At 38.1% G+C, this 21,820-nt stretch overlaps 1 protein-coding gene across 1 annotated transcript; it reads right to left on the reverse strand.

Moving 5' to 3' along the window:
• Nucleotides 1-1,494: 1,494 nt before the first annotated feature.
• Nucleotides 1,495-1,833, reverse strand: LOC142174245 (uncharacterized). Its single transcript, XM_075240038.1, has one exon. It carries the CDS (start codon nt 1,831-1,833, stop codon nt 1,495-1,497), a length of 339 nt encoding a protein of 112 aa, XP_075096139.1.
• Nucleotides 1,834-21,820: the final 19,987 nt, after the last annotated feature.

Raw genomic sequence — 21,820 nt, forward strand, 5'->3', positions numbered from 1 at the left:
ATTTAGCACCATTAAAAATATCAAGACGCTATTATTGGATAATCAAAACATGTATAATGAAACATCTCAATTGCTTGTGAAACTTAACTACTCAACATTTGTAACTCTATTGTTTGTGAAACTTAACTACTCAACATGACAACAAATGTAATTGGAAGTGTTATGTTTCCAACTATTTATTTTGGTTGATTCCTACATGTCTTTCTATTGTGACTACCTTGTCCACACACGGAACATGAAAACGCCATCTTAGACTCTTTTTCTAAAGCAGGTTTGAGTCTTTCCTTTCTTGGCCTTCCTGCATCCCTTCTCCCTTTAGGTGGTAGGACCACATCTTCTATCATCTCTATTGGGATTACCCATAAACTCTACTCTAGCATCGGATTCACTGGAAATTCATAAATTCTAAGGAGTTTATCCTTCTTGTAGTACAAAAAGCAATACTGGCCAGGTTTCAACTGTTGGTTCTTCAAAACCGTCCAAGCCTGCGGACATGGAAGTTCATCCTTTTGAAATTTTCCGCAACTGCATGTTACCTCTTCAAGGCACACTATGTTTTCCTTACCCCTTCAAACACAGTATATAACTGCTTCGTAGCAGGCCTCACCTGTAATAGTTTTTTTAAAAAAAATAGTTAAAGAACATTATACACTATTATACAGAGTTATACATCCTTATACAAGCAGTAAAATGCAAGTCAGCAGTGCCAAGCAGCATTATATTTGATTCATTTTACCGTCATTTGCTCCGATGCAATTAGATTTCCCGAATGAGTTGTCGTACTTTTCGCCAAGCTCTGTAGATGTCTCCATTGCACTTTTTCTATTTTTGTTGTTCCACTGTTGTAGCAAATTTGTCATGTACTCCAATAATCGCATTACTGGTAACTCTCTAGCATCCTTGTTTGATGTATTAATTGACTCTGCAATATTGGAAGTCATTACCGTCGACCTTTTCACTTTGGAATATGCCCGAGACCACCTTTCGTAGCCAATTTCGAACAACTAAGGCTGCACCCTTGGATCACTTTTGCACATCTCTGTCATATGGTACTCAAACTTCTCTATCGTGTAAGCTCTAGCCAAAGCAAAGAAGATATCCTTCAATTATTTGTGATGTTTCTTGAATGTGCGCTTTACATTCTGCCACAAGTGAAACATACAAATACAATATGCTACTTCTGGGTACACAGCTTTTGTGGCATTGAAGATGCTTTCATTTCTATCTGAAACTATACACATCCCTTCCCTAACTCCAAAAGTACCCTTTATCTGGACAAAGAACCACTCCCAAGATTTGTTATTCTCTGAATCTACAATTGCATATGTAAGTGGAAGGATTTTTCCTATTTATACAAAATAGATATTAGGATTCAGACAATTATACAAATCTTGTACACAGCTATACACAATTATACAACTTTGTACAAACTACAAATTTTATAAAAACAACAGCTGTGAAATCCTATACACTTTTATACATGAAACTACAACATTATACAAACTGAAGAAACAAGGTAGATGCAGTCAACTCATCAGCTCCATCCTTTGTGCAAGCAGTCAATATGGTACCCAAATATGTTGCTTTAAGGAAACTTCCATCAAAAACCATTATCGGTCTGCAATGCTCCCAGCCCTTGATAGATGCATATAGCGAAATATATGCATAAAGAAAGCATCCATCTTCTGATTTGTGCAACTTTGTAACCGTTCCTAGATTTGTTTGCTCCAACATATAAAAATACTTCGGCAACTCCTTATATGAATCACTCGGACTCCCTATTATCATTGCCATTGCTATCTCTTTAGCTCTCCATGCTTTCATGTAGCTCATTTTAATCTCGTGTTGCTTTTATATGTCCTCTATTATATCATTTGCGGTGTAAACCTTTTTTTGGATTAACATACTTGTCCTTGACTATACTAGCAATTACACCCGAAGTAGCTTGGCGTTGTGTTAAGTATCTTTCACCATAGACACATGCGTGATTATTATTGTAACTTCTCACTTTGAATATGTTTTCCTTGAAAACGACAGAAGATTTGAAACTTCAAGCACAATTGTCATCCATACACATAAGGTGATACCTAGGATTAAAGATCATTCAACTTCTAAATACAGTTGTGTACAAGAACATAACTACGTATATACTAATTTCAATACCTATATGTAAATATATACTACTTTATGCATATTTATACATATATATATATATAACAGAATATACAATTATTTACATACCTTGTTGCGTTTGATCTCTTCACCTTGAATTGGAACCTCTCGCGTACAGCCAAGTTCTTCATCACACTGACAACTGTCTCTTTATCCTTATAAACTTAATCTTACTCAACAAATTCGTTCAATATATCATCTATTATACCTGTATTTTCACTAAATTTCGTGTTTTCAATAAATTCAATATCAATAATCTCAGTGCTATCAATTGTGGATACATCTCTAGAATTTGAACTTGTAGCAACCAAACAATTGGAACTTGTAGCAACCACACAACTAGAACTTGTAGCAACCAAACGATTATCATAAATCTCTTTCACTGTCACAAACAAGGGATATTCAGTGAAATTCAAGTTTTTCTTCTTTAATTTGATATACACCTTAACACTTGTATCGTTATAAATCAGGATCGGTGGCAATCCAATATTTGGGAGAAAGTTAATTTCTATTGTGTTTAACTCACTATCGATCCTAATCTGTTTTGAAATAGCTGCAACTAAATTGTTGTAGCTGAATGTTGACTCGATTAATACACAATCGCTGACGAAATTGATAAACTTGTTTTCTTTCCATTCACCACTATGAAGAACGTAAATTGAAAAAATCTCCATCGAACAAAAAATTGAAATCAAAATTGCAGCAAAAATAAAAATTGCGCTGATTTGCAGCAAAAAAATTCACTTTTCGTGTTTGATTTGTTGTTAATTCGAGATGAAGTAGAAATTCTAGGGTTTTTGGAGTTGCATTGATCACAAGATCCCATTTTTATAGTATTTGGGGAAGAAGATTGGAAAGAATCAGAGAAAATCCAACTGAAGCAAAGAAAATCCCGCTTCTTACTCCGAAAAAACGAAAATAACGCCCCTTTTTTGGATATGGGCCTCTAATTTTTGGGCTACTCAATTGTAAATTGAAATATGAGCTATAAAGTTGAAGAGGAGGTAGCCCAGTTGTTTTAATATGAAATTTTCCCTTAAATTTATGAAACAACCGAATTGATGTGGGATAGTTTCCTATTTTCTTTTCCAATTATGCCCTTATTTATTATTCCATAATTCTATTTTATCATTTAATGTCTTTATTATTTTAACTCTAAATCTTCAAACTATTGACCTACTTTTTTTTTCATTTTTCTAGAGTTGGTTTGTCCCGTTCTTTTTATCCAAGTCTCCGTTCGATTCTTTGTCTCTTTCCATCGTTTTAATTTTTTTTGTTGCTAATATTAGTTAAACTTTTTTTTCCAGGTTTCTGCTCTTGTTTCCAAGCTACGTAATTAATGATAAATTAGTAGAAAGAAGTTTTCTTAAATTATTTTCATGTGTAATTCTTGATAAATTTTATTTAAAACAATTATGTGTATTTTAGTGAATTTACCAGTTACAGTACTATGCGATACAATCAAATCAAATAACAAAAATAATACAATTTATTCAAATGTTATATCCTTAAAATGATACAATACGATATAATACAGTACAATACAATACATTATAAAACGATGGGTAACAATTATCCAAATATAGTAAAGAGTATAGACTAATGGGTTTTCCACTAAAATGAAAATTAAAATTTATGTATCCCTACTTAGTAGTAGTTTATGATATATTTCCCGTTAAAAAATAAAAATAAATTTACTTTATGTTTTTTTCCATGCGTATATATGATGGATTGTGCGCAAGTAATATATGAAGTTAGTTTTAGTTTACGATCTACTTTAGAAAATAAATTCTCATGAAGACACAGAAAACGAATAAAATTTATAAGACTAACAAATACTTCATATCGTTCACAATAAGTGATTTTTTTGCTATTTTTTACAGATTGAGAAATTCATCTTTTAACATTAATTAGCAATAAATTGACCATATTAATATTTACTATCTCTTCACATAAACACTCATAACATATACTCCAACGCTATTTACGCAAAGAGCAATGTAGGGAAAAAACTAATTAATTTATTCTTGAAATTTAAAAAAATCAAATATTTTGGACCACAAGAAAAAATCAAAAAATCACCTGTTGTGGACCGGATGGAGTAGTAAAGAAGTGAAAAACAAGTTAAGCTATTTTTTGAGCAAATAGGAAATATTTATATTAAAAACTACGTAGTGTTTAGTACATTACTTCCATACTTTGTGTCACTAAGGACACATTGATTGCCTAAGCTTGCCAGAACATTACAAGCATCATTGTAACGACCCGACCGGTCATTTTGAACAATTGCACTTCTGTCGGTTGTTTGGTTTTCAGGTTAATCGGGAATGATTTGGGAGAATGATTCTCAGCTTGAAACTTTAAATTTTAAAGGTTTGACCAAGTTTGACTTTTTAGTATTTGACATCGGATTGGATTTCTGATGGTTCCTTAGCTCCGTTGGGTGATCTTAGACGTGGGAGCATGCCCAGATCGTGATTTGGAGGTCCGTAGTGGAATTTGACTTGAAATGGCGAAAGTTGGATTTTGAAAAGTTTGATCGGGAGTGGACTTTTTGATATCGTGGTCGGATTCGGATTTCAGAAGTTGGAGCAGGTCCGTAATGTCAAATGTGACTTGTGTGCAAAATTTAAGGTCAATCAAACGTGATTTGATAAATTTCGGCATCGATTATGGAAGTTGAAGTTTCAAAATTCAAAGATTTCGAATTGAGGTGTGATTCGTCGTTTCAATATTGTTATGTGTGTTTTGAGGCCTCGAGTAGGCCCATGTTATATTTTGAGACTTGTTAGTATGTTCGGACGGGTCCCGAGGGGCTCAGGTGAGTTTCGGACAAGGTTCGGATCATTTTAACTCCATGTTGCATAGCTGAAGAGTTTTTGGTTCTGGTGTGACCGCACCTGCGGACTGTTGGGCGCAGGTGCGGAGCCACAAAAGCGGCAGTGTTATCGCAAAAGCGAGAAAGGAAGCTGGGCATGAGGATCGCAGGTGCGGGTGCTTAGACGCACCTGCGCAATCGCAGATGCGGTTCATGAGAGTAGAAGCGCGATCGCAAAAGCGGCTTAAGACCAGAGGTGCGGGGGATTTCTGGGCAAGTTGTTTTCGCAGGAGCGAAGTTTTGCCGCAGATGCAACAATTCGACCGCAAATGAGGAATCGGTTGGGCAGAAGCTATAAAAAATCGAGGTTTTTGTTATTTCTTCATATTTTGAGATATAGGTGTCACGACCCAAACTGATAGGCCGCGATGGGAACCCGGTACCTTTCTCGTCTAAGTACCAACGTAACGTATTTTTCTTATTACATCAATATATACACGTGACATACGGGCCTAATAGGCCAACATAATCATTTATAAACCCAAAACACAGGCTGACAGGGCCGTACAATCTTTCACATATACGACATATGTCTACAAGCCTCTAAGAATACATAAATATCATAAAGGTCGAGATAGAGTCCCACCATACCAAACAATATACGTCTAACTCTTACTAACCAAACAAGCAACTCCGAAGCAAATGGAGCGCACCAACATCTTTCGCTGAGCCGATAGCCTACATGGAGGGCTCTCGACCTGTCTATCGAGACATGCGGGCATGAAATGCCGCTCCCAGGAAAAAGGGACGTCAGTACGAATAATGTACTAAGTATGTAAGGCACATAAATAAATACATAAGAGATATGGAAGACATATAGAGTACATGACTCAACCTATAAGTCTGAATAACTTTGTAAATCATAAATTACTTTTAGCGTCATATGTATGCATATGAATGCCATGTCGTGCATAGGTACATGTTTCATAACATCATCAGCCTCTGAAGGCATCCCATCATATCATATCGGCCACTGCGGGCAAAATCATCATCGTATATCAGCTGATCAGGTGGTGGTGCATATATAATGCCATAACCATTCCCATATCCCATATACATATATATATATACGTGTATATAACGTCGTTTGAATCATATTTACATATATATGCGTATATAATGCCGTTTGAATCATATTTCGGCCACTGTGGGCAACATCATCATCATATCCCAGCTGATCAGGTGGTGGTGCGTATATAACGCTGTAACCTTTTCCCATATCTCATATACATATATTTACATATATACGCATAAATAACGCCATCTGGTCATGGGTCAATGCACATGCATACAATGCATGAAAAGTACGTCAATAAAATCATTCGGAATGTCATAAGACCATTTTTCCTCTAAGTAATATCATAAAGTAAACTTTTTTCAACTTTCATATTTTTCTGAGACCCATGAACAGATAATAAAATATTATGGCACGGGAAAATTCAAGAACATAGGTATCACTAATACTTCTATGAATAAAGTCATTAATAGAATTTGTGCATTTGCACGTTTCGTTCGTATCGTATGGATCATGCCAAAAGAAAGAAGGGATAGCCTTAACATACCCGGAGTATGGAAAAATCCGTGTGGTATCCTTGAGAAGATTTAAGCCGTATTCCCTTAAAATTGCAAAATCTCTATTCAATTTATTACAGACCCGCACCCTTCTATTATTTCAGCTTGCTTTCAATCGCTGGCCTTTGGTTTCATTTTTTTAGCTTCAGATTGTGTCATGAAGAGCTTTTTCTCATCTCTCAAGTATTGATGATATGAATCTTCTGAGTTGTAAGAAAGACATATAGCCTTTTTGAAATTCAAGGCTTGTCTTTTAATTAGTTGCCACATAATCTCACATGGCTAAGGAGTCATTAGATTAAGTTGTGGCTTGCTGCCGCGTGGGTTTGGGTGGGGAATTGAATCTTTATCCAAAATTAGTTAATTAGGTAATGTTTCGTTACCCGGTAATTAACCAATTACCCACATAATTAAAGATTATGTTAAATTATTTAAAATACTACACATTTTTAACACACCTTATACACCTTACCATCATGGCCATGTGGTACTTTGTATGGTACTAGTCCATAAATACCGCATATTTTAGCTCGGGCCGTATTTTATCCCAAAATATCAAACCTCGACTAAATTCATTTTCTTCCTTTTGCTTACCCTCTCACCTTCACGAATTTACTAATTACTTGTTTGAAATAGCATAAAATGCTTATAATCTTGAATTATCTCATTCCCGAACTTACATCGATTAACGTACGACGAAACTTTAACGTACGAAATATGCGGGATGTAATATATCATTTTCGAGCTTTCATCAATTTACTTAAGGCGTACTGTCACGTACGGAAACATACGATGTAACATTATTCCCCCTTTGGAACATTCGTCCTCGAATGTTGACTGATGCACTTATCGTTTTCATAGCCTATGTCTTCCGAATACTTTATTATTGTCCTTGCTATCTAGGCGACTGTTCTATGAATGAATCCCAAAGGATAGGGCATTCCACCCTTTAAGCTTCTTTCCCATACCACGACTTGTAGTCAGAATCCTTATAATCTCGTAAATATTGCTACCTTCTATCATGCAACCTTTATGACTCTAACTTTGTATGTGCGCCTGACTCTTTTCTTCTCTTCCCTTCTAGCTTTTAGCATATCTCTAGGCTTCACTTTGTGAACATATACAAAATTATGTCAAGTTGTTCCTCTGAGCGTTATTAGCTTTACTACATCTAAGTAGGCCATACTATACCAAAATTCTTACTTCGATTTATCGTTACTGAGGTCTGCTACCGAACTCCAGGTTACTCTCGTTGCTTATTCTATATGTATAAAGCTAAATCCTTTAACATTTCTTCATTACTGTTCATCTTAAGACTGATGGCCCAATATCATCTCGTACTTTGCAACTTTAACACATCAATTATTGATTCACCTCAATGTTGATCTACAATTATCCATTGATAACTTGAATTTTTTTTACGTAATATATTGCCACTAGGGCTTACGTTGCATCATGGAATATTTGAAGTGATTTTTCTGATCCACCTGGATGATACGATATTATACTTCCATAATCGTATTTCATAGTATCCCAATGTGACTCGCCTTACATGGCTATTTTAATCCTGTCCAATGCATGAAATTCTTTTCTTTCTGTTTTTTCTTGTCATACCATTACTTAATCGAAGGCCCAAACGTCTATCTATCATACTCACAATTATACCTTCATTCTATTATCAGGGAAGCATTTCATTTCCTTCTAAATGTTGTTAATCTTAGATTTCTTTGCGTTCATTCAGGCTATACTAAACTTTCTATAACTTAGAGAAACCATTAGCTCTCTTGTTCTCATGGGCTTAATTCCGATGACTTGTCTATTCTAGTCAGCTTCTCATTCGCCCTTTCTTGGCCTTACTCCTATCTTAGTAGAACTCTGTCGCTTTACCATACTTTAGCTCGGGACTTACACAAATCTAGTTATACTACTTGCAACCTTCCTTCAACTTGTTTGAACCATAGGTTTCCTTGTGCTATTCTGGAACAGCAAGCGAGACATCACGTCGTCTCTAACTCTTCTTTACTCTCTTGACTAGGTCTCTCGATACCTAGAAACCATGGGCTAAGAGATATTACACTAATGATGCTATTATCATTCCTGGATACTGAATCCTTACGCTTCTAGCCTTCTATCCCAAGTATGAAATATCCTCAACCTTTTGCTTTTGAGTATCTCGTACATTGTTCACCTTTACCTTACTTTCCTTAAAGCCTCTCGTCACATCTTCTATCTCTTTCGTACCTCTGATTTTAAGGGAGATCCTGGAATGTTCTCGATCACGATGTTTCTACTTTTCTGGGTCTAATAATCAAACTCCTGATTTACTTGGATGATGTGACTCTTTAGTTTCCTCTTTCTTTTGATCGGCCTTTACGTCGGCTTAACCTATCTTCTGATCTGTGGTTCATGGTATTATTTATTCTGTTTAGCCTTTCATGGACGCTGAATAATATGCATGATACAATCCTTTAACAATTTAATCCTTCGTTTATGACCTAGGCTCAATTCTTTCTTTTAACGTATACCAGAATCTTCTATTGATGTAAATTCTACATATATAAAACTCCAAACCCTTAAGTGAGTTCTTAACGCAACCAACTCTGGATCATTAATCAAGTAATTCCTTTTTTCCATCTTAGCTTTCTCACTTTTCCTGATCTTTCTGCCCCCTTGTTGCATCCATATTTTGCTTATCTTAGTGCCCATATATATTGAAATTCCATACAACTCGTATGATCCTGAATATCACTTCTGATTTTTCTCCCTGTTCATTAGCCATTGTAGGTGTCACTTTCTTAGGGAGGGCATACAATGTTGTTTTGAGACTATTGTCACACAACCATTTCCTCTTTAGGTCGTTGTACTGAGGTTGAAGCCTTCTTCCTTATTTCCTCAGCTAGTCTTTCGTCATAGTACTTAGGGAAGACCCTCTGACTATTGAAAAGATGCGAGCTTATTATACCATATTCCCGATAGAATTTTTGATGTTCATGCTCACTTGTAATTATCCTTAGTTACTTACCTCCATACTCATCTGCTAGTACTGCTGCTTCTGAACTGAAGTTTTGATTGTCTTTCCAGTGGAACTATCTTTTATTTTCGTAACACTCATACGGTACCTTTAACTACTCCAACTCCTATTTGAATATTTCTCAAGTATTACAATGTCATAACCGTGGGGCTAAGTTCAATATATTGAGTTTTACTATCTTTATCTTGCACGACCTGTTGTCTTGTTTTGTATTCTCTTGACTAGCCATAGCTAGGCTCTTTCTGAATCAACTACTAACTACTCGTTGTCCCATCCTCATGTTAATATTTCACGAAATATTTCTTGGGTTATTTCCTTGGTCTAAACTTACGTCTCGCACTAGCTCCTTAATTATCAATAACATCTTAGGCAAGAACCTTTACTTCTTCTCCTTGACGTCGCATTTCCATAATGTTCTGGAATCGTAGCATATTTGTAGCATTTGGATAAGTACAATCTTATCCCTTTCTCATTTTTATCGCATTCTTCCTTTTATCATTCCATATTCCCCCTTTAGGGGAGTACTAAGAGTTGGAGCTATGATGACCTGCCTATGGATATTTCACCTTTTCATTTTTGGCATCCTTTCACATCATCGATGACTTTTACTCGCCATGCGGTAATCCTTCCCTACCAAGGATAGCAAAATTCCTTACTTACGAGGGTGAAGCTTAGTATAATTGGCACATATAGTCCCTTAATTGAACTTTGCTTACATTGCTTGCTATAGGTAAGCGTCTTTCTAAATGACCATTCTCTAAATTTCTCATGAATCTTCTTTTGTCGTCTATTCTATCATTGGCGAAACAAAATTAGAAATTCTTATGATGGCGACTATCATCAGTCACTCAGACCTTAATTTATGTTTAGTTTATCTTGTTCACCAATCCAGACTAGTTCTATTACTCTGGGGTCTAACTTCTCCTCTTGGTAACCATGCTAGAGTTGTGAACTTATTTCTCGAAATGAGGACATGATTGTATGGCCTATACTCTTTTGTTGTCCTAAGGCCTGTCACTTCTCGTTTCTTCTGTCACTTGACTATAGATTTTGTAATATTGTCATCTTTTGATCCATGTATCACATCTTACTCATAATGCTTCATTAACTCTTTTCTTATTTCCCGCTAACATTTATGCCTATTACTTTATTCTGAAAACTTAAACAAGACATTCTTTTTCTCTTAGCTTCCCTTTGCTCTATCCAATGTCTCTTCGAGTTGCTTAACGTTCTCGCTTTACTAGGGGCGCGAGCCACATAAGGTAATATTTATCCCTTCAAGGCTTATAGTGCATGTCTTTGTAGTACTCATATCTAGCTGCACTATTTTAGAGTGCACCATCTGGGTGTCTCATAAAGAGATCTATTAGCATATTTGCAATATCCTTCAGAAATGTCAACTGATGCAAACAATTCATCCATCATATCTTCTTATACTACATATGTTAATCCCCATAGGGCATATTTGCAATGGGTGCGACCAATTATATATACCTCTGTTACTATTGAATATAACTCAAAAATCTTATGTTCCTCTACCTCGATATAACTCAAAAAGCTTATGTTTTTCTGCCTCAATTATAAACGCCGTTAGCCTTCATTAATTGGGTGCCTCGTACCTTTCTCCATCTTGCTTCTTTTGCTTGTTGAAACCCTGTATTTATCTTCTTAATCTCTCATTGTCTTTTACCATAAAGATGGATAGACATTCTTGCCTTAAGGCTTCTTATCAGGAAGCTTGCACCTTTCAGTACATTCATGATCTGCTAAAACCTCACATTTACTTATCGTAGGCATTATACAAAAATCCAATTCCTCTGACTCAGCTTTTCCACAACTATCTCTTTTTCCAATCCCTCTTTCCAGATGTAGGTATCGTCTTATTACGAATAATAAAAAAAATGAATCTCGAAATATGAATTCTTATAAGTGAGCTCTACCACACGATCTAGAGTAAGAAGAAAGAGTGACAATCCTAAATGTCATGTAGCCTCCTGCTTATAAGTGTGGTGCACGACACACCCATAAACAAGACTCTACTAGACATGGCTTGTAGACATCCCTAGGAAAGAACTGCTCTGATACCACTTTTGTCACGACCCAAACTGATAGGCCGCGATGGGCACCCGGTACCTTTCTCGACCGAGTACCAACGTAACGTATTTCTCTTATTACATCAACATATACACGTGACATACATGCCTAATAGGCCAACATAATCATTTATAAACCCAAAACACAGGCCGACAGGGCCGTACAATCTTTCACATATACGACATATGCCTACAAGCCTCTAAGAATATATAAATATCATAAAGCCGAGACAGAGTCCCGCCATACCAAACAATATACATCTAACTCAAACTAACCAAACAAGAAACTCCGAAGCAAATAGAGCGCACCAACATCTTTCGCTGAGCTGATAGCCTACATGGAGGGCTCTCGACCTGTCTATCGGGACCTGCGGGCATGAAACGCAGCATCCCAGGCAAAAGGTACATTAGTACGAATAATGTACTGAGTATGTAAGGCACATAAATAAATACATAAGAGATATGGAAGACATATAGAGTACATGACTCAACCTGTAAGTCTAAACAACTTTGTAAATCATAAATTACTTTTAGCGTCATGTGTATGCGTATGAATGCCATGTCTTGCATAGGTACATATTTCATAACATCATCAGCCTCTGAGGGCATCTTATCATATCATATCGGACACTGCGGGCAAATTCATCATCGTATATCAGCTGATCATGTGGTGGTGCGTATATAACGCCATAACCTTTCCCATATCTCATATACATACATATATTCACGTATATAACGCCGTTTGAATCATATTTACATATATATGCGTATATAATGCCGTTTGAATCATATTTCGGCCACTGTGGGCAACATCATCATCATATCCCAGCTGATTAGGTGGTGGTGCGTATATAACGGCGTAACCTTTTCCCATATCCCATATACATATTTTTACATATATACGCGTATATAATTCCACCTGGTCATGGGTCAATGCACATGAATACAATGCATGAAAAGTACGTCAATAAAATCATTCGAAATATCATAAGACCATTTTTCCTCTGAGTAATATCATAAAGTAAACTCTTTTCAACTTTCATATTTTTCTGAGATGCATGAACAAATAATAAAATATTATGGCACATGAAAATTCAAGAACATCGGTATCTCTAATACTTCTATGAATAGAGTCATCAATAGAATTTGTGCATTTGTACGTTTCGTTCGTATCGTATGGATCATGCCAAAAGAAAGAAGGGATAGCCTTAACATACCTGAAGTATGGAAAAATCTGTGTGGTATCCTTGAGAAGATTTACACTGTATTCCCTTAAAATTGCAAAATCTCTGTTCAATTTTTTACAGACCCGCACCCTTCTATTATTTCAGCTTGCTTTCAATCGTTGGCCTTTGGTTTCATTTTCTTAGCTTCAGATTGTGTCCATGAAGAGCTTTTTCTCATCTCTCAAGTATTGATAATATGAATCTTCTGAGTTGTAAGAAAGACATATAGCCTTTTTGAAATTCAAGGCTTGTCTTTTAATTAGTTGCTACATAATCTCACATGGCTAATGAGTCATTAGATTAAGTTGTGGCTTGCTTCCACGTGGGTTAGGGTGGGGAATTGAATCTTTATCCAAAATTAGTTAATTAGGTAATGTTCCGTTGCCTGGTAATTAACCAATTACCCACATAAGGATTATCTTAAATTATTTAAAATACTACACATTTTTAACACACCTTATACACCTTACCATCATGGCCATGTGGTACCTTGTATGGTACTAGTCCATAAATACCGCATATTTTAGCTCAGGCCGTATTTTATCCCAAAATGTCAAACCACGACGAAATTCATTTTCTTCCTTTTGCTTACCCTCTCACCTTCACGAATTTACTCATTACTTGTTTGAAATAGCATAAAATGGTTATAATCTTGAAATTATCTCATTCCTGAACTTACATCGATTAACGTACGACGAAACTTTAACGTATGAAATATGCGGGATGTAATATCTCATTTTCGAGCTTTCATCAATTTACTTAAGGCGTACTGTCATGTACGGAAACATACGGTGTAACAATGGGCTGAGCAGTCAAATGTGAAGGAATGAAAACCAGCGCGGACTGCGGCCATTTTCGTGCGGCCGCGCTGGTAGGTAAGTTGTGAGTCCCCAGGGTTTTTCTATAAATAGAAGACTTGGGACTCATTTGAACATTTTCGCAAATTTTCATCTGGAGCTTTAAATTTCACTGTACATCCGCATCTCTTGCTCAGTTAGTTGATTTCTCATTAATCCCTGGTTACAACTCTTGTTTATTTCATTCATAGCCTAATTTTTGTTTCTTTTAATCACTCCCTACTAGTATAACTTCTTATTTTCGTCTTTTTTCTTCTTAGTTAACTGTTAGTTTAGATTTTTATTGTTTTGGTTGAATCATGGGGAATAAATGCATGTTAATTAATTGAGTAGGGACACTTAGGACTCAAATTGTGAACAAAAATGGGACTTAATGGAAAAATATCCCGGCTCAGTTATATTTGCCCTACGCGGCCGTGCAGCATTCTTGCACGGTCCGCGTGGCCCCTTGTGTGCAATGACGAACCTTCTCAGCGCGGTCCGCGTGCCATTTTTATGCGTTCCGCGCTGAACCCAAAGAGAGGCAAAAAGAATCAAGCTTCTACCTCCTCCGCACCTGGCCAGTCTGAAGAGCCAGTTGCTACTGAGCAGCCCCCTAAGCCTACTACTGATGAGGCACTGCCCCCAGGCCCTTCCTCCACAGCTGATCTATCTGTCGCAGTTGATCCGGTGATTCCTTCATCAAAGACTCACCGGTTCACTGCCAACCAGCTCACTCACTCCCTTGCTAGTTTGAACAACTGGATGTCAGTTGCGACATCTAAGTTGTCTACTTTGACCACTGTTGTGCAGGCACAGGGAGCACCAGCTACTGTTGAGATTCCCTCCTCCATTGAGGATGCATTAAAGAAGATCCTGGCCAACCAGTAAAAGATGATGGCGACGCAGGATGCCTTGACTAAGGTGGTTGGGGCACATGGAAAGGCATTGGAAAAGTTGGCTCGGGAGCACAAGAAGCTAAGGAAGCAGAAAGCTTCCAAGGAGTCAGTTGCACAATTGAGAGTGGATGTGGACAAGTTGCTAGCGGATCAGATGCCACTTGACTTACAATTTGGAGATCCAGCTGGAGAGCCAGCAACAATGCAGCCACAGGCAGAGAAGGATAGTTCAAGGAAGAAGAGAAAGCTCCCTAGCACAGAGGGAATAGTGATCAAGGTGGCTCCAGTTCAGGTAGGCCCTTCTAGTACTGCAGATGTTGAGCCCTCTTCAGTTCTACCAGTTGATGAGTCGGATCAGGAGTAGACACCTGTCCCAACAGCACAACAGCAGCAGGCTGGGGACCAGTTTGATAAGGCTTGAGGGGCCACTCTATATCCTTTGCTGATTTTTGATGTTTTATTTGGTAGTTAGCATTGGGGACAATGCTAGATTTTATTCGTGGGGGTGTGGCCCTACTATTTTGATTAACTGCTAGATTACTGTACATATTATCTTTACATTTAGCTTGTTGACATTAGTAATTGGTAGATGGTTTGTATATAACTGTTCATTCCAGATGCTCTTCAGACTCTATGTATATATTCATTCCCCTCTGGTTGTATATTCTACTCCCCTTTTGTACATATTCATTCGGTTTTCATTTTGTTTTTCTATTTTTCGATAAAATATTTCGTTTTAGTTGCATGTTTTTCTATTTCTCGTTAAAATTCTTCGTCTTAGTTGCAAAGTGAGGCTCGTAGACTTTTTATCTTGTTTTGGCGTTTGCAATAAGCCCTTGGTTTTCTTAATGCCACGGTTCTTTCCAAGGGTAGATGTTGTGCGAACCGGGTGGCTCTTCCCAATGATAGATGGCATGACAACCTTCTTAAGGGTTTGAGTCCGTTTTTTATTTTTCTTTTTTTGATTTTCATGTTTTTATAGTAAAGGGTACCTCAGGCAAAGCCTCACTTGGACCTAGCACATTTGCCTTTGATCCTATGGTCATTTTGGGCATTTTGGGCCATTGTGCGCTTGAATCATATCTAAGGTCATTGTGGGACCTCGATTCCGTCTTAGGCAATCCTTGAGTGTGTGTAGTGAGAATTTGAATCGTGAGCCCAAGTACCGAGCCGATGGTCTAGAACTTGCCCTGAATGTTTGTTGAGGCGAAATCATAGGTGGAACTTGACTTGAGACGTGATTATAGGCTCTCCTTGATCCAAAATGCAAAATTTGAACAATTTCCATGACCTACCAATGAAATAATCCCTAGTTCAACCCTTTTGAGCCTTAAACCTTTTTCGTTCATGAACCAAGCTACAAGCCTATACCCGTTCTTAACTAAACCCTCTCCTGGCACCCAAATTTTCCCTTGAGTAAATGGCAAATGTCTAAGTTTGGGGGGGGAGAGACAAGAAAGGCATCAATGTGGTAAAAAGGCACAAAAGCAAAAGAAAAGGAAGGCAATGAAAAAGACAAAAAGACAAAAAGAAAGACAAAAATGAATAAGAACCGAAAAGGGAATCCAAGGACAACAAAAAGGTGAAAAAGGTGTGGAAAAGGGATAAAAAGGAGAAAGGATTTGAATTGCAAAAGAAAGAGTGACAATGCATCCCTCTAACCCCTTGAGAGAAGTGAATTACTCAATTGAGTCAAGAAAGTGTGCCAAAATAAATCAAAAGAAGTGTTTGAGGGAAGATTGAACCCATTTGAACAAAAACACGTCCTACCTTTACCCAAAGCCTTCACAATGACTCCTCAAAAGCCATATATGATCTTGAGTTGAGGGAAGCCTACATTAGTGGATACTTACATAAGGGGCAAGCATATGGTACTTAGAGCCGGAGTTAGGGCCTTTTCTTTGTGAGAGATGAGAGAGAAGTCCATTCACCTCGATTTGTGTGAAAATACTCTAAAAGGTGAGGTTCACTCAGGGAAAGTCAAGGATGTGTGAGTTTGAGTTCCACAATGACCAAAGAAATTGAGAAAGGTTCCTTGATAAAATGTGTCAACTCTTGATGCTCTTGCGTCGCACTTGATCCACAAGTTTGCAAAGTTTAAATGTGTTAATGATGCATTCGCATTGAGGGCAATTGTTAGTCCCAGTTGATGCTTGTTGAGATTATTTTAGGATAAACAGGAATTACTCGAGTGTTGTCCATTGAAGGGTAGGTCTCATTTTATTTTCTTGAGGACAAACAAAGGTTTAAGTTTGGGGGAGTTGATAACTATGATTCCTACATGTTTTATACCCATTCTTACCTAAGCTTTGTGCATTAACTGCCAGAAATTAGTCCCAAAATGCTTACAAGTTGCGCCGGATTGCAGGTTTGAGCGACAAGATGACAAATACTAAAGATCGGCTCAAAAAGGAGTGAAATCTGCCAAGTGTCAAAAGACAACTGAAAGGGGGGATCAAAAGGACCAGCGCGGTCCGCACTGTTTTGTCACGCGGCCGTGCAGGAGAGTTTAGAAGCTGGACATCTTCAAGTTCAACCTGCGCGGTCCGCACTGCTCTGCCACGCGGCCGTGCAGGAAAGTTCAGAGGTCATGATATCTTCACGTCAAGCTGCGCGGTCCGCGCCTCTTTTCGCGCGGTCTGCGACCCATTTTCACGCAGTCCGCGCCCCTTTTTACGGAGTCCGCGCCTAAGAGTATCAGAGACTCAATCATTCAAGGTAAAATCCCACGCGACAGTGCACCTAATCAGTGCAGTCTGCGTGGATGAAGTTCACGCAGCCACACGTCACTTTTGTGTGGTCCGCGCCCCCCCAGTGCTAGAAGCAAGATATGAAGGCCCAAAACCCTACGCGGCCACGCGTCATTTGTGCGCGATCAGCGCCAGAACCTCAGGGGTATTTTTATCCGGTTTTTCCTGTGTAGTATAAATAGAACATTTTACTTTTTAGCAGTAGTTTTTCCAGATCTGTTTTGAGAGCATAGAGTAGCTGAACTCGGGATTTCATGATTTTTAGCCTATTTTGGGCAATTTCTTCTAGTATTAACATGGATTTGAGTAGATTAACATTGTAGTTAATTGTTATGTCAATTTCATCTATTATTTCTTCAATTTTTGTTTCTATTATGGCTAGCTAAACCCATTAGCTAGGGTTGTGGCTCAACCCTAGTGTGGGTAATTAATGGGTGTGATTGTTTAGTGCATGAATGATGTTGGGTATTTGTTATTTGAATTAATCTTATGTTTTTATTAAGATTTGGTGGTTGCAAACACTAAGTCTAGCTTAGTGAGTCTTGACTCTTCTTGAGAAAGAGAGTCTATGACCCCAAGATTAATTCCAACAAGGAATTGGGATGGACCCATGAGAATGGTAGTCCCAATTAACGGGTTAAACCTCGAGAGAGTAATTACCCAACTTGAACCATAAGTTGCTTGGGCAAATTGGCCTACCCAATTGGTCTCGAGAAAAGTCAATTGGGCAAAATCACTCTCTCTACCGAGAGGTGTGAGAGTGAGTGCAAAAATGCAACGGTTATAGCATAAGTCCCATAGTCATCATTCTTGCATTAGGAATCTCTACCTGTTAGTTGACCACCTAGGTACATGCCACGACCCTAGTGCCTTTCTCTATATTGCATACAACTTAGAATCATAATTTTAGCATAACTTAGTTTTACAATTGTAGTTGATAAATTGTAGCTATTAATCAAAAGAAAACCAAAAATGTTAGAAGATCAATTAGGAGCTAAAACATAATCCTAGACTATACAAACACGCAACTCCAAATTGAAGTTCCCTGTGGAAAATTGACCCCGATACCGCTATTGGGTAAAAGTATTAGTGCCCACTCTTCCTCAGTTTGAGTCCGCTGCGATCATTCTTCAATCTGAAGGGAATACATTATAGCAATATGTGCCAAAATTGTTATGAATGAAGTATTTTCATAATCATCTGGGTTCATCTTAATTTGGTTGTACTCGGAATAGGCATCGAGAAAGCTCATTAACTCGTGCACGACCATCGCATCGATAATTTCATTGATATTTGGCAGTGAGAACGAGTATTTCGGTCATGCCTTATTTAAATCCTTATAATCTACACACATGCGAGATTTGTTGTTCTTCTTAGGAATTATGACTACATTAACTAACCAGTCAGAATATTTTACCTCTCAGATTGAACCGATATTAAGTAAGCGAGTTACCTCTTCTTTGACGAATTTATTTCGGGCTTTAACAATACGGCATTTCCTTTGTCTTACTGGAGGTATGTTGGGATCCATACTTAACTTGTGTACAGCTACCTCCATCGGGATACCTGTCATATCCGCATGCGACCATGCAAAACAATTGTTATTAGATTTAAGAAATTCAATAAAGCCACACCAAAGCTTGGGGTGTAGTCATGTTCCCAAGTAGAATTTCCTTTCTAAGAACTCTTCAAACAATGCAACTTGCTCGATCTCTTCCGTTATGGATTTTGTTGTGTCCGTTTCTTCTGGAACCGATAAATACCTTGGCACCTGATAAGATTATGATGCTTCTACCCCTGGATAACTTCATCCGATTCGGGAGAGGGCGCCGGTTCCCGTAGATGCTCTGCCGCATGTTCCTTCCCTTTGCTGATAGATAACAAAAATGCATTCATTTCTCTTGCCACCGATTGCTCACTCTTATCTGTTTAACTCCTTTAGCCGTTGGAAACTTCAACAATTGATGATGGTAAAACTTTCATCTCGTGCAACCAGGGTCTTTCAGGAATAATGTTATGTCCTATATTACCATCTACTACTTCAAAAAGAGTTATTTTCATCACTCCTTCATCGTTCATGGGTAACAAAATTTCTCCTCAATTGTCAAGTTCGTGAGGTTGAATCCGGCGAGGAGTTTTGTGGCCAGAATAATGCTTCCGATGAGTTTAGCTTGATCTAATACTCTCCATTATATGATATTAGCCAAACTTTCTCGATCCACTAGAACACTTTTAATTTTAAAATCTAGCACATTTAAAGAAATTATCAGTGCATCATTATACGGCAGCAGCAATCCATCTGTATCCTTCTCCGTGAAAGTGATATCGTCTTCGGTGACTTCCTGGAGCCTCTTGCTATGGGTTATTGATGCTTTCATCTTTTTTCCTACCGAGAAGTTGACCGAGTTGATCTTGTTCCCCCCGAAGATCATGTTGACCGTCAGACACGGGGGATTTTTCAATGCTTTCGAGGGTTTCGCATTATCCCGTTTAAGATTATAATTGTTCTTAGCCCGGTCACTCAAGAATTCTCTAAGATGACGCTTCTTTAACAATGTCGCCACTTCTTCCCGGAGATGTCAGCAGTCCCTAGTCTGGTGTCTATTCGTCCCGTGGTAATCATACTACAGGTTAGGATCCCTCTAGCCGGGATCGGATCTCATTGGCTTCGAAAACAGTGCTTCTTTGATGTTTCTCATAGCGAATACCAATTCTACTACGTTCACATTGAAATTGTATTCTGATAGCCTGGGGTAGGAAGGATCCCGCTAACTTGGTGCTTACTTGTCTTGCAACGATCTATTGTTTCGACCGCGATCAGACCTTCTGTCCATAGTGAATATATCTCTTGATCGAAAACCTCTATTGCGGACGTCTATCCATTCGTAGGGAAAAAATCGGCCCCTCGAAGACTGTCTATCCGCATCGAACTCATCTTTTGATTTTTCATTATTCTTCTCCCATCCCTTCGTCGATGATGGAAAAACAACCTGATAATCTTTGATCCTTATCTTTGACACATATCAGTTGTGTACGCCCACCCAAGTAGTTGCTTGGAACTCAAGCAAACTTTGCTTCAGTTTCGGGAAAGCATTTGAACTTCTCGGATTCAGTTCTTTGGTGAATAATCCAGTCGCCTATTCATTGGGAACAACCAGTAGCAACATCCTTTCCTTTATGAATCGGGTAACGAATTCTCATAGCAACTCGGATTCTTCTCGTGCAATTTTAAATATGCCAGCCTTTCGGGCCCACACCTTTCGGGCCCTAGCATGAGCCTTAATAAAAAAAATCTACGAGCATATCAAATGAATCTATGGAATGCTCGAGTAATACTGAATACCACGTCAAGACTCCTCCGTGAGTGTCTCTCCAAATTTCTCCAGCAAAATATATTCAATCTCATGAGCAGCTATATCATTTCCCTTTACTGCCATCATATAAGTGGTTATATGTTCCTAAGGGTCTGATGTTCCATCACACTTTGGTACGTCAAGCATTTTAAACCGCTTCGAGATTAATTCTGGTGTAGCACTCAATTTGTATGGCAACTGAGTATATTTCTTTGAGTTCGGTCCTTTAAGCATTGGTTGTGCGCCCGAAATTTGGTCCATGCGAGTGTTTATCCCTCTCATAAACCGTAAAAGTTCATTTTTGAAGGAGTCATTTCCGCTATTGGGTCTGGATCTGCTTCACCCAGCTCCATCAGAACCGATCTCCCCCCTCAGGGTGTTGTTATCCAACTATCTGCATTGCTTGATTTTTGGGAGCATCAGGAAGAACTGTATCTCGCCTATTTGTGTTATTGGAAGCCCCAGATAACGCATGCTTCAACTCTGTCATAACCTTATCCTGTCGCGTGAGGTGGCCCAGAATAATCGCTTGTTGCTCTTATAGGACCCTTACCTCATCAACAACATGCCCCTCTTCAGCGTCATCGAGTGTTACCTACCGAACATGTCGAGGATATCGCATATCGTGTACTAGCGTGGCATCGTTCCCATTATTGTGGGTATCACTGATTAAATCCTCAAAATGAGGCTACTATCCTCGAACCTCGGGATTGTGTGTGTTGTTAACACCGTTATCTTCCATTTCTTATGATTTTTTCTAAGTCAAAATAATCAAAACAAGTTAGTGAAAACGGTAAGGATCAACTTAATTACACGACTATCTAGGCCCTACGGTGGGCGCCAAACTGTTTACCCGTAAAACGATACAGTTGAATTTATACATAGTTTCTAGACAAGTGAATTAATTTTATCCTAAAATAATAAGATAATTGAAGAAGTATATAACATTTACCCTTGATATGAAGACTAAATGACAAAAATAAAGATTCTGGCAGTGAAGCCTCACGACG

The sequence above is a fragment of the Nicotiana tabacum genome, chromosome 20, assembly GCF_000715075.1.
Source record: "Nicotiana tabacum cultivar K326 chromosome 20, ASM71507v2, whole genome shotgun sequence".
NCBI lineage: Eukaryota > Viridiplantae > Streptophyta > Magnoliopsida > Solanales > Solanaceae > Nicotiana > Nicotiana tabacum.

Bases quoted from the DNA above. Each gene is read 5' to 3' on its own strand.
- LOC142174245 (XM_075240038.1), bottom strand. From the start codon at position 1,833: ATGAGCTACATGAAAGCATGGAGAGCTAAAGAGATAGCAATGGCAATG.